Genomic DNA, 12,132 nt, shown 5'->3' with positions numbered 1-12,132 from the left:
CATGGGTTAGGGGGTCTGTCACGGCTTCCTGTCTGTACCACAGACCTCACACAGTGTGTCTGCAGCACTGGCCTAGCCTACCCATGCCCCCAAGCCTTTCTGACTCAGCAGCCAGGAGACCAGGAAGGAGGCTGTGCTGGGGTCTCCTGGTAACCCAAGTGAAGGATCTAAGGTCCTTCAGAGAAAAACACCCCAACACCCACACCCCACACGAAGAGGGGTCTTTGAGATGTCAATGACTGGAGGAAAAGGTGAGGGGAACAAAGGGCGATTGGCCACACCCACTGAGACTTGGCATAGGTCACTCCATCTTAGATGAGTTTGACATAGTTCGTCATAACCTGTGGGATTTGGGACAGTCTGAGAAGCTCCTAGAAGCCCCGGATCTACCCCCAACCCAACCAGGCATGTGTCTGTGACCTACCCGCCCACTGACACCTGTTGTCTTTCTCCCACAGGGCCTGGTGGGTCCTCGAGGACAACCGGTTTGTAGCTCCTCTTCCTTGTCCCCAGCAGGGAGGTCGGGGACCGTGTGGCCTGGGATTGAGCCCTAACAGTCATTTCCTTCTCTTTGCAGGGACCTCAGGGACAAAAGGGAGAAAAGGTAAGTGCCATTGAGGCTTCCTCAACCTGCACCCCGGGCCAAGCCTTCTGTCAAGCAGAAAGGGGTCATGGTAGGCACTTGCAGACCTGAGGTTTTGGGTTTTTTCCCAAAAGATGTATTTATTTAGTTTATGTATATGAGTGCTCTCTGTGTGTACATGGGTGCCTGGGTGCCAGAAGAGGGCATCAGATCCCATTACAGATGGTCGTGAGGCACAATGTCATTGCTGGGAATTGAACTCAGGACCTCTGGAAGAGCAGCCAGTGCTCTGAACTGCTGAGCCATCTCTCCAGCCCCTAGACCTGAGTTTTACAGAAACCCCATAGGTGACCAGTATGTAAGAGAAAAACAATGACACTCCCCTCCCCAACCTATCAGTCTTGAGTCTGAAGACCCTCGACCAGTTTGGTCCTCTCCACCTGCCATCCAGCTGGGGCCCTTCACTCTACGACATGAACTTACGACCTCACTGGCCTGACTTTTCCTAACCTCCTCCATATGCTGTTGTTCACTTTCTGATAGAGACTGGTAGCTTTACCCCTGGGCAGTGGGGCAGGAGCCTGGGACTGTCGGCACAGGGAGGTATTCCCAGAGCCCTGCTAGCCACAAGCCATCATAGAGTCTCTGGACCCCTCACCCCCAAATCAGGGATCCTCTCTAGAGTTGCTGGGTGCTAACCCAGGGGTTTGGCTGACAACGGGGCTGGCTATAATTCCTAGCCCTACCACCATGGCAGAGGGCATGTGGAGGGGGTCCTATCCCTGCACCCCATGGAGCCTCCTCTGGTCAGGCCCTAGGGAGTTCCTCCTATTGCCTACTAGAGACAAGGGAAGGGGGACCACTTCATCTGCCTCAGAGGGTCAGGGCAGATCAGTGGTGCCATCCAGTGAGGAGCTGCATGGTTTGCTATGGGTGTACAGATGCCCCTAACGAACGCCTAACACCTCTCTCCTTCTCTCTCCTCCCTAGGGTCAGTGTGGAGAGTACCCACACAGGGTAAGTGATGCTTCAAGCCAAGGGTGCTCTGTGGGCCATCCTGAAGCCCAGCCACTACCAGGGTTGGAGGGTGGGAGAGTTGGGGGTCAGGGAGTTGGGGGAGGAACCTGCAACACTGTGTAAGGCGTTGTCTGCTCTGCCCTACAGCTAAACCATGACTTAGTTTCAGTACTGTGTCTGGAGGTCGTTGTGTCCATTTGTAATGGCCTTGTTTGTCTGCTGAACAAGTGTCCCAAGAGTCTCTTGAATGTGTGTGTCACTTTGCCCTCTGTTGGCTGGGAGGGGTGCCTGGGTCTGTGTTGCCTCTGCCCTGTGTGTGGTGTGTACTTGGGGGGGCAGGGCAGTTCTGAACAATATGAGGGACTTCTGAGTCGTGGTTTCAGATGCCCCACATCTCCAGGAGGGGAGATCATCTGGCCAGGCATCCTTTGGGGGCAGTGTGCATCTTCCCTGTTAAGAACACAGGAAGCCTGTCTCAGCAGGAACATTATGGTGGGGGTAGGGTGTTTCTGGACTGAGATGCCTCCTCCCCGACCCCTCCTGACCCTGACTTTTCCTGGCTTCATCTAAGCAAAGGGAACTCAAGGTTCACTTGTGTACTGACACCAGAGCATTTGCTGGGGACAGAGAGGGACAGAGCCCTTCCCTGATTCCTCCCTGAAGCCTCAGTGGGACACGGTGAAACAGCCTGTTGACCACATGTATCACACTCAAGCCTGGGCAGCAAGTATGAAGAAGAGCATCTTAGGTGACCTTCCATCCATAGGGACCTCAGTGTACCAGAAACATACAATCTGTTGTCCTGGCTGCTACTACAATTGGGCAGGGAGAGCTTAGGGGTGGAGTCCACCGCAGACCCCTCACTCCGCCCCTACCCCCAACACAAACCAGGCTCAGGGTCTCTGGAAGTTGTAGCTGTATGGCCAGCCTCTGCCCAGCCTCTCAGAACACAGACAACTATGCCAGTCTCTGACATCTGGGTCCTTGGATCAGAGAGAGGCTGTGCTTGGTGTATAAGAGGCCTCACAGGCAGAAGTGGTTTGTCAGTGGGGTGTGCTTCGGGACTGCAGGACCCTGCTGTTCAGACCAGCCCGATCCCGATACAGCACCAGAAGGCCAGCTGTGTTTATTTGAAATGGTAGTCTCGCAAGATGGTTTTATTATCCAAAAGAAATACAGCATCCCCCCCATCCCTGCCCCCACCCACCTAGCTCAGAGACAATACAACTGCTGGAACTTCTGCAGTGTGCCATCCAGCCTGTAGGAATGCTCAGGTTGGGGAAAGTGGGCTCCTGCCCCTCAACCCTGCACAAGAACAGAGGAGACAGTGATAGAAGGTTCCAGAAGCATAGTCTGAGAACTGCATTCAGGTAGGGATAGAAGATCTAAATACCCAACTGGCAGGCAAGTTGACTTAGAAGAAACTGAGTGGGGAACCTAGCAGGTATGCAGAGGTGGGGAGGGGGGTGTAGGTAGAAGGGTTGACAGGTCTCTAAAGAGACTGGTCAGTCCCTACCTCTTGTCTAGCAGGAAAGGAAAGGGCTAGGCAATGAATGGGAAGGCCCCTGGTATCAGGCAGGGTTACTAGGAGGGTCTGTGGTCTTTCTCTTGGTCCTTGTGACTCCATCTTTGCTGCCTCCCAAACCAGGAGTACCCAAGTGGCACGCTTGCAGCCCTGCGCTCCAACCCGATAATTCCCCTAAAGGTTTGTCGGTTCTCCATGGGCTCCAGCCCCTCTTGGCTGAGACGCTTCCTGGACACAGAGCTCAACACTGTGCACGTCTCTGGGCCTCAGCGAGGGAGGATGGGGCTCTGCATGGCTCAGTGTGTGGCAGCTGCCCGTAGAGGATGGATCGGGAATAACCTCAGGAGGACCCCCAGATGGGTTCCTAATTTCCAAGCTGAGTGTGTTCTCAGCAGAGATGGATGGTAGTTCTTAACATCCAGCCCCACAAGCCTCCGGTGAACTGGGGGGGGGGGGCTTAAACACGGGTGGTTGAGCCCAAGGTCTTTGTCTTCATATGGGTTTTAACCGTCAAGTCATGTTCCTAAGTTCCGCCTACCCAAGCAGGAAGACAAGCAGCAGCAGAGATCACCCGGGAAGGATGTTAAGTAATGTGATTGAAAGCTGCCTGTGCCCCTAGAAGTGGTTGGCCGTTCCCAAGGCGTCTTTTACTGAGTGTGCCAGTCCCCAAGCAAAGCCTCAGCAGCACTTACTGTGTGCTACACAAGCCGCACCCTCAGCCAACCCAGCCCCGGGAGCCAGGCTTAGCCTCCCTTGACCATGGGCCTCAGATTCGCTGACATCAGCCTCTTTTTTTTTTTTTTTTGTCCCACCAAAAAGGAACCCACAGGGGACCACACGCCAGCCTGGCTCCACGAACCAATTTAGCTCATTCTGTGGGCTCTAGATGCTCAGCCCAGTAGCCGCTGTCCACCCAGCAGGCTGGGAGGGGCAGTGCAGTGTTGGGTGGTATATCACCCGGCCTCGAGTAGCCTGGCATGGTTTCAGAGGTGGGCTTGGCCAGGGAGAGACCCTCTTCTGGAACACACAGGGGCTGAGAGCCAGTATCCAGAGCTGAGGAAGGATGCTTATAAGAGAGCCAAAGGCAGGATCAGCATTGTGGTGTCTGTCACTTGAGGGCACCTCAGGGGTGCCCTTCCCCCAGTCTATCCTACTGCCATGTTTACACTGATCTCTCCTCCTCTTCTTCTCTTCTCTCCACTTGGCCTTCTTGGTGACTTCCCGCATCGCTCTGAATACCTGTGACCTCTGGCCTTTGCCTTCTGGCCTTCCAACTCATCTCTCTCCTCAGCTGTTGCCTCTCCTCAATTCAGTGCGGCTGGCTCCACCCCCAGTCATTAAAAGGCGGACCTTTCAGGTAGATACCATATGGGGCTTCCCCAGGGCTTGACACAAATTGGGGGTCCTGACAGGCCATCTGGGCTACCCATTATGCTAGAACCTGCTGCTTCTTACGGTTACAGTAAATTAGAGCGACATCGCTTGGGTGATGCCATAAATGTGGGAATACATAGCACACAGGCCCCATCACAACATGACACCTGACGGGCACCAACTGCAGGCATTCCGACATCCGTTTTGCAGGCCGACTTTAAGTCTTTCAGTGGGTCGCGAGTCAAGTGCCACCGACTTTATTGCACAGATGTGGAAATAAAGGCTCAGAAAGGTTCAGTACGTTGCCTGAGGTCACAGCCTGTAAACAGAATAATAAGGATTTACACTTAAGTTCTCTATCTGTTCCCCGTGTCCCTCAGCTCTGGAAAATAAGAACAGGCACGGTGACTGTGATAAAATTGAGGCTCGCAGAACGATTCCCCCAAAGTTACAGGAAGAGCGAGAGGAACCAGGTCTCTGGTGCCTACGCTCACACTCTCGGTGGGACCTTAGACACACAGCCTAACTGACCACGCAGAACCTGGGTGTGAGGAAGGAGGGTGTTTGTAGAGCACCTTGACCCACACCCAACAGGCCAACGCCTGCTTTCCTATCTTCCTGCCTTGCTGCCTCCGAGGAGGGTTAGCCAGGAGCAGGTCTCCAGGGACAAGGGGCAGCTTTGTCCCTACAGTCTGAGGTCACATGAGGCCAGGGGCTGCCTGTCTTACTTTTCATTTGCCTTCTTTGGCTCAGGTGTCCCTAGGGCCCAGGGAGCAGGGAGTGGCAGGGTCTTGAGCTGCTTGCCTGTTGAGTCCCTATAGCTCTGGAGCATGGATGCTTACGTACCTGACTGGATAAGACTGCAAACTCACACCAACCATCAGCTAAAAATACAGAGTCACGTGGTCCACGTGCAGCCTATTAAGCATTCGGCCCATTCCCATGGGCTATGGATCGAATTACCCACCAAATCCTCGAGAGCCTCCGAGGACTCCGAGGGCTGCTCAGGAGGCCGCTAGCTGGCCAGGCCCGCTGACTGCTGCTCATCCTGCCCTGCTTTTAGGGACACTGAGGTGGTGCTTCTAAACACGCCCACCCCACACTCCGGACACAGCTACTGTATAGCCCTGCGTGCACTGGCCAGTCTTTGTTGCACATTTACCGAGGACTCTGCCTGATGGGTTGTTAGGGGTAGCTCAGCTGGTAAATTGCTTGTCTGTCAAGCAGGAAGACCCACGTTTGGATCCCTAGGCACAGGCTGGTAATCGAAGCCTTAGGATAGGAAAGACTGGAGAATCCCTGGGACATTCTGACCAAGCCACTTTGGCCTAACTAGTGATCTCCAGGTCCCAGAGAGAGAGAGAAAAACCCTGTCTCAAAAGAAATGACAACAGCCCCTGAGGAGGGACACCCAAGACTGATGTCTGTCTTACACACACACGCACATGCACACACACACACACAGACACATACACATACACATACATACATACAAGAGCCATGCATGATTAATCACATAAACTGTATGCCAGCTCCCTGTGGGCCCTAGTTTTCATTTCCAGTTAGTAGAGGAAGACCCTGGAGCAGTGGCTCTTAACGTTCCTAATGCTCTGATTAATACAGTTCCTCGTGCGGTGGTGACCCCAACCATAAAATTACTTTCACTGCTACTTCATGAATGTAATTTTGCTACTGTTATGAATTGTAATGTAAATAGCTAATGTGCAGATAGTCTAAGGCACCTCCTATGAAAGGGCCATGCAATCCTTGTGAAAGAGTCATTCGACCCCAAAGGGACCACGACCCACAGGTTGAGAACCACTGCCCTAGAGGGTCCAGAAGTAGATCTGGCCACCCCCTGTTGCTATATCTGTGTCCAGGATATAGAAATGGTCATGCCAGAATTTTCTGTACTGCCCTGATCTGGTTTCCAAAGCAGAACCAGCAGGTGTTGACCTCATGGCTGCTACAGATTCTCTGGGGAGTAAGGGTTTTATACCACCAGCCATCCCGGGACATGAGATGGCTTACCCACTTCCTATGGATAAATCTGTATTGATTGTATGCGTTATGCAGGATGGTCTCAGGTCAGCAGAAAGGGGAAGCTTGTGTAAGAGCGGATGTGTTTAGCAGATGGTGCTGGAACCCACTTCCAAAGCGCAAGGAGCTGGCTGACGAGCCCTGCTCCAGTGAGCAGTGAGCCAGATGAAACTCAGTGGCCTCTGACCTAGGGTCTCACTTGATCCCCTGGAACAGACGATCAAAACCAGCAAACGCCGAGACAGGAAACAGGGACCCTGTGCTTCTGGGAGGCCTGGGGCTGAGGCAGATGATGGACTTGCTACATTAACAGAGAGATAGAGGCAGGGTGCAGACCACTTGGGCTGAACTCTGGCATCAGGCCAGGCTTGGAACGGGGCTTGGGTGCAGGCTAGGGGTTGTTTCTCACTCACTGTCTCTGCCACTGCTGCCAGGCTCCTGCTCTGGCGACCATGTGCCCTAGAAGCCCCACAGCTCAGTAACTCCATGCCTTGATCCTCTTCCTGCTGCCATTAGCACCTGCATGCATTCACTGTCACTGTCACAGCAGCAGCAGCAGCCGATCACCGCCCCACCACCTTCCGAGCGGCTTCCACAGAAGCCTCAGGAGATGCATGGCACAGGGGGGCAGTGTGACCGCTGCTCCCAGATCTTCTCTCTAACACATGTTTTCTCTAACTTCAGGGGGAACAAAGCCAAGCTGGCATCCAAGGCCCTCCAGGGCCACCGGGTCCCCCAGGACCAAGTGGCCCTCTGGGACACCCAGGACTGCCAGGGCCTATAGGGCCACCTGTAAGTATCCCTCCCTCTCTTCTTCAAGATTTGCTCCCTAGAAATCTCCAGAACCCCCTAAACCTTGAATAGCAACCCAATGACAGACACATTTTCTCAAGGGCCTGAACACGGGTGGCCTATGCGAGAAGCTATCCATCCCTGAGACTCTACTCACCTGTTGATAAATCTGTATTGATTGTACACGTTCCCAACTCTACCAGCACACCTGCAGGGATATGTCAGTTGTGACCTCCAGGGGACAGTCTAATAAGTTACCACCTTATGTCACACTACAGAGTACCTGGAAGAAGTCTCAAGGGACTTTAGCAACTGTCCCTGACCCTGGCTTAGGAAAACAGGAGTCAGGGCAGTGGATTCCGGAAAGGTTTGAGGGGTGTGGCCTCTGATGACTGTGTCCATCAAGGTAAATGCAGGATCCATGCTACTGGGCCACCTTCCAGGCAAGCTGCCCAGTCAGTGGGGTCCTGCATCCTGGGACCTGAGGATTGGCAGCCATGCTGGGGACGGGTGCCATAGACACCCCCCTTCCAGTGACACAGCAACCCCCAACTCACTCATTTGCAAACTCTGGTCAAGACCATGTCCTCTGAAGCTGTAACAGCACAGAGAACATTGTGCGTAGAAATAGTGTGTCTGACAATCTCTCAAGTTCATGGCCAGGTTCCCAGATGCTCTGACCTCTAGCTATCATGAAGGGTCTCTGTGAACTGGACAATGCCTCTACCCACCATTATCTCTGATTTGGCCAGGAGGGTTGTACTGTAGTGACAGCCTGTGGTGCTCAGAACTGGCTATACTTAGTCCCCCAGAGGCTTAGTTATAGTATTCTCCCTCCTAAGGAAATGGTTGGTCTTGCCTCTATCAGTCGGGAGATGGGAAAGTAGAAAAGCTGAAAGGAAATCAATGTAGAAAACCGAGCAAAACCAAGCTTTCAAAGTACCAACTACTACCCTCCGACCCAGTCCTGGGCTCTTACTCTTTGGATGGTAGTTAGCCGGACTTTTCCTATGTTTGTTTGTTTCTTCTTAGTCTGTTTATAAAAGAATGGACCCACAGTGTCTTTTACACCAGTAAAACAGACTAGACCTAAGCTTCATGGTTTTCTTCAGCCCATGTTTATTGCCCAGACCTCCGCCCAAGACCACAGGATCCAACTACCCCTGGCCTCTCCCTTGGTAACCACAGGCCCCTGTGCCCACACCAGCTTACCATGGCCAGCTGCTGTGGTAACCCCCAAGGAGGGGGGGCAGCAGGCTCTTTTTCAGGGGTTCGGGGCCTTGCTGGGCAAGGTCAGCTTTCCAGCAAGGGTCTTCAATTAGGAGGTACGTGGGTAAAGCCACGTTGCCAGTTCAGCCCTAGGCCACTGACCTACTTTCCAGTGAGTGAGCACAGCAGAGTTGCCCACAGTACCCACATAGCTCTGATCAGAGATGTTAGCCTGTTGTCCCCATGTGCCCTCCCTAGGTTTCAGTTACACCCCAGGACATCCCGGAGCTATCCGGGGGCTCTCTGAGCCAGCCTCCACTGTGAACATGGCTAGCCTCACTCCACTCACTTGCTTTGTACTTCCACAGGGTTTACCTGGGCCTCCTGGACCAAAGGTAAGTGTTTCCCTGGGTGGGGATGGGAGTGTTCCTGGGGTGTCAGCTGACGGGGGAGCTCGGAGGGGCGGAAGCAGAGCGATGGATTAAAAGTGGCCCATTTTAAAAACATCACCTCCTCTTATGAACTGTTTTTGGTCCTAGTGAAACCTCTTTCTTGGTTACATTAGATATTCAGACTGAGCAAGCTCTGTGGTTGTTGGGATAGGAAGTACAACATATGGAGATGTAGTGGTTGAGTGTTTGCCTAGGATGCATGAGGCCCTGGGTTTGAATCCCCAGCGCTTCAAAAAGTGTGACGGCTTATACCCTGTACCCAGAAAGTGGAGGCAAGAGGAACAAGGAAGGAAGAAGTTCAAGGTTACTTGTAACTACATAACAAGCTAGAGGGCCAGCCTGGGCTACACGAGACCCTGTCTTTAGGGGGGAAAAATCTAAGAAAGAACAAGGAAAGCAGAAAGCACAGTCTTGCTAGCCTCGGAGTTTGTGTTCTAGCTGGCAACACAAGGCAGACAGATGCCGTGACACGGTCACAGTGTCTCAAAGCTGTCAAATACAGGAAAAAAACCTCCAAAGTGATCTGATCGCTTGTGAAATTTTGCCTGGAAGCCCATGATGACAAAGACGCCCTCCCTTTGAAGTCAGAAACCCTGGGGACCAAAGGACATAAAGCACTGGTGGTGGCCACCACTTTATAGATGTGAAGGCAGAGAGCTGGGGACTGGCCGCAGACAGTACTGTTTGCTAGAACCCAAACTGGATGTCTTGGGTCTCTAACAAGCTGCTCCCTCCCTGCACCCTTCAGCCATCAGAACAGTATCTGGGGACCTTGGCTGGCACCGAGAGCTGTCCCTGCAGAAATAGCTGGGTTTAGGGGACCTCCAGAGAACAGGGGTGTCATGGGGAGGCAGAAGGTGGTATTGTGTAGCAAAGAACACCAGCTGGTCTGGCAGGGAACACCATTTGGCTTTTCTTTTTTTTTTTTCCCCTGCCAGGGAGACCCAGGGATCCAGGGCTATCATGGCCGCAAGGTAAGCAAGAGGGGGAAGGGAGGACACTACTTCTTCCTTGGGGAACCCAAGAGGGGCCTCATTACAGGGGTGCACACAGGTCAGGGCTGGGTGGAGAGCAGTGTATGCTCACATGTGTGCCAGCCATGTGAGCCTCAGTATTTATAAAGCTGTCTGGATACTCAGGAACAAATGGGAATTGATGGGACAGGACTTTGGCAGGTTGGTGGCCCAACCCAACCTTAAGAAAAAAAGTTCTCTCTTATTGATCTGGATGGCTGTGACTGGTATCTGGACTGGGTGAGCCAGAATATTTGGGCTCCCTCTAACACAAGCTCCATGCTGAACCTGGAGGGGGATATAGACAAACCTAGCCCTGCTCTCGGACAGTTCTCAGGCCAGACAGACAAGTATTCCTGCACAGATTGCCTTACTGGGCAAAAACAAAGCAAAACAAAAAACTGTTAAGTGCTACCACTACAAAGCATGCTAAAAGCAGGGTAAAAAGATAGACCCCAAGTGGGAAGAGTTGGGGGAGCTTACTGGGAAAAAACAGCCAAGAGCTCAACCATGTGAGTGGGTGTGTGTATCAGCTAGCTAGTACTGTGTAACAAAGTATCCCAAATTGGCTGGCTTAAAAATTATGATTATTTATGTTCCTGTGGATTGGTAGCCTGGCGTTCTGTAGTTCCATCTGGGTTCAGAGGGGTAGAGGCTTATATGATAGCCAGGAGGCCAGAGATAGCCTATTCAGTCCTGTGGCTGGTGCTGGCTTCCACTCTCCAAGTGTCTTTCAGCTTCCAGGAGGCTGGATGGGCTTCCCCGCAGCAAGGCAGGCCCAGTACAGCCTTCAAGGTGGGCAGGTTCAAATACAAGAGTACCCTTCCAGTGTCCTCACCTACAGCAATTCCTAAGACCCTTCTGCTCAAATGGGTCACACAGCCAAGTTACCTTCATGGGAAGAGACCTGGCTCTGACTGCTTGACTGAAGGGGAAGAAAAGCTTTGTGGACATTTCCTGTCTGTCTCTGCAGTCCTTCAGCAACTCTGGGAGGAAATAGCATTTTAGACAAGGAAACCATTTGAGCCAAGGCCGGGAAGCAGTCACTACAATAGCCATAAGAGGGTAGTACTTTCATCGGCAGCCGGTGCTTACTGAGTGCCAGCCGTGGGCCAAGCACTATCCTGCAACACAACCAGAACTGTTTCCAATCCTATAACCCCTGGGGCTGCTGAAATTTGCTTCCACCTAGCAAATGGAGAAACTGAGGCTCACCCAAGTCTCAGCTAGGAAAAGTCAGAACAAGAATTCAAGTCAGGCCTGGGTCCTTCTCATGGTACCAGTGTTACAAGGATCCCAGACACTGGCTAGGAAGCTCCAGAATCTTCCAGAACCTTCCAGAATAGGAAATTCAGCAGGAAGGAAAGGTATGGGTGGGGGCGGGGGCGGGAGAGGGGTCTCAGAAAGAGACTCACTCAGCCAGGAGTGCACGCCTCACTCTCTGGAGTCTGGTGGCTGCCGTTGCTGTGGTGTTTTATGGGTGCCTGGTGGGGGAAACGGTAAGACATGAGAGATCTTTAATTAGTTCTGCATAAACTGAGAAGCTTGCACTATGTCAGGAAGTGGAAATTATAGCCCCCGAGGTTGCTTCCATTCTCTCACCCGGACTCACAAAATTTATTGCCTCCTGATGCAGCAAGGGTCGGTTTTCCCATTAGTAGTCAGATTGGCTTTCATGCTGTGAAGGGGCGGAGGCCCTGGCAGAGGAGTCCCCGGGGGTCATAGTGATGCCCTTGGCTGGGACTGTGTTGAGACGGGTGATGTCTGCCTCTGCTGCAAACCAGAAGTCCAGTACCTCAAAAACAATCCAGGGAACTGTTGTCCCGAGGCTGGAAAGGGCCCAGCTGTGGGGTAGGGTGTCCTGATCCTGGATCCCTGTGCGTGGTCATCCTCTAGCAAGGTTCATTCAATCCAGGAATCCCTGAATTTGCAGAGGACCAGTGCAGTACCACTGAGGGAGGGGTGGCTCCTGGGGAGGAGGCAGTGGGCTCAGGCACAGAGTATTCTCGCCTGATAGAACAGGACTGTGCTGCTCCCCATGGTGGCTCTCCAGAAAGAGCTTCCTAAGGCCAGGTGCGAGAGAGAGAGAGAGAGAGAGAGAGAGAGAGAGAGAGAGAGAGAGAGAGA

General features: G+C 52.8%; 1 protein-coding gene across 5 annotated transcripts in view; it reads left to right on the top strand.

Annotated features, from left to right (window-relative positions):
- The window catches only part of Col13a1 (collagen type XIII alpha 1 chain), a 140,139-nt gene that overhangs the window by 84,155 nt on the left and 43,852 nt on the right, over positions 1 to 12,132 (top strand). For 3 of the 5 annotated variants that reach the window (XM_028776893.1, XM_028776894.1, XM_028776897.1), the window contains exons 11-17: positions 459 to 485; positions 578 to 604; positions 1,574 to 1,600; positions 4,417 to 4,482; positions 7,224 to 7,331; positions 8,909 to 8,935; positions 9,931 to 9,966. In XM_028776893.1, the coding sequence (XP_028632726.1) occupies positions 459 to 485; positions 578 to 604; positions 1,574 to 1,600; positions 4,417 to 4,482; positions 7,224 to 7,331; positions 8,909 to 8,935; positions 9,931 to 9,966 (318 nt within the window). Of the gene's footprint in view, positions 1 to 458; positions 486 to 577; positions 605 to 1,573; positions 1,601 to 3,248; positions 3,306 to 4,416; positions 4,483 to 7,223; positions 7,332 to 8,908; positions 8,936 to 9,930; positions 9,967 to 12,132 lie in introns of all 5 variants that reach the window. The other 2 variants (XM_028776896.1, XM_028776895.1) reach the window with 1 other exon arrangement.

This window comes from Grammomys surdaster, unplaced genomic scaffold (genome assembly GCF_004785775.1).
Source record: "Grammomys surdaster isolate TR1022 unplaced genomic scaffold, NIH_TR_1.0 273, whole genome shotgun sequence".
NCBI lineage: Eukaryota > Metazoa > Chordata > Mammalia > Rodentia > Muridae > Grammomys > Grammomys surdaster.
This window is presented reverse-complemented; position numbering and strand designations above follow the sequence as displayed.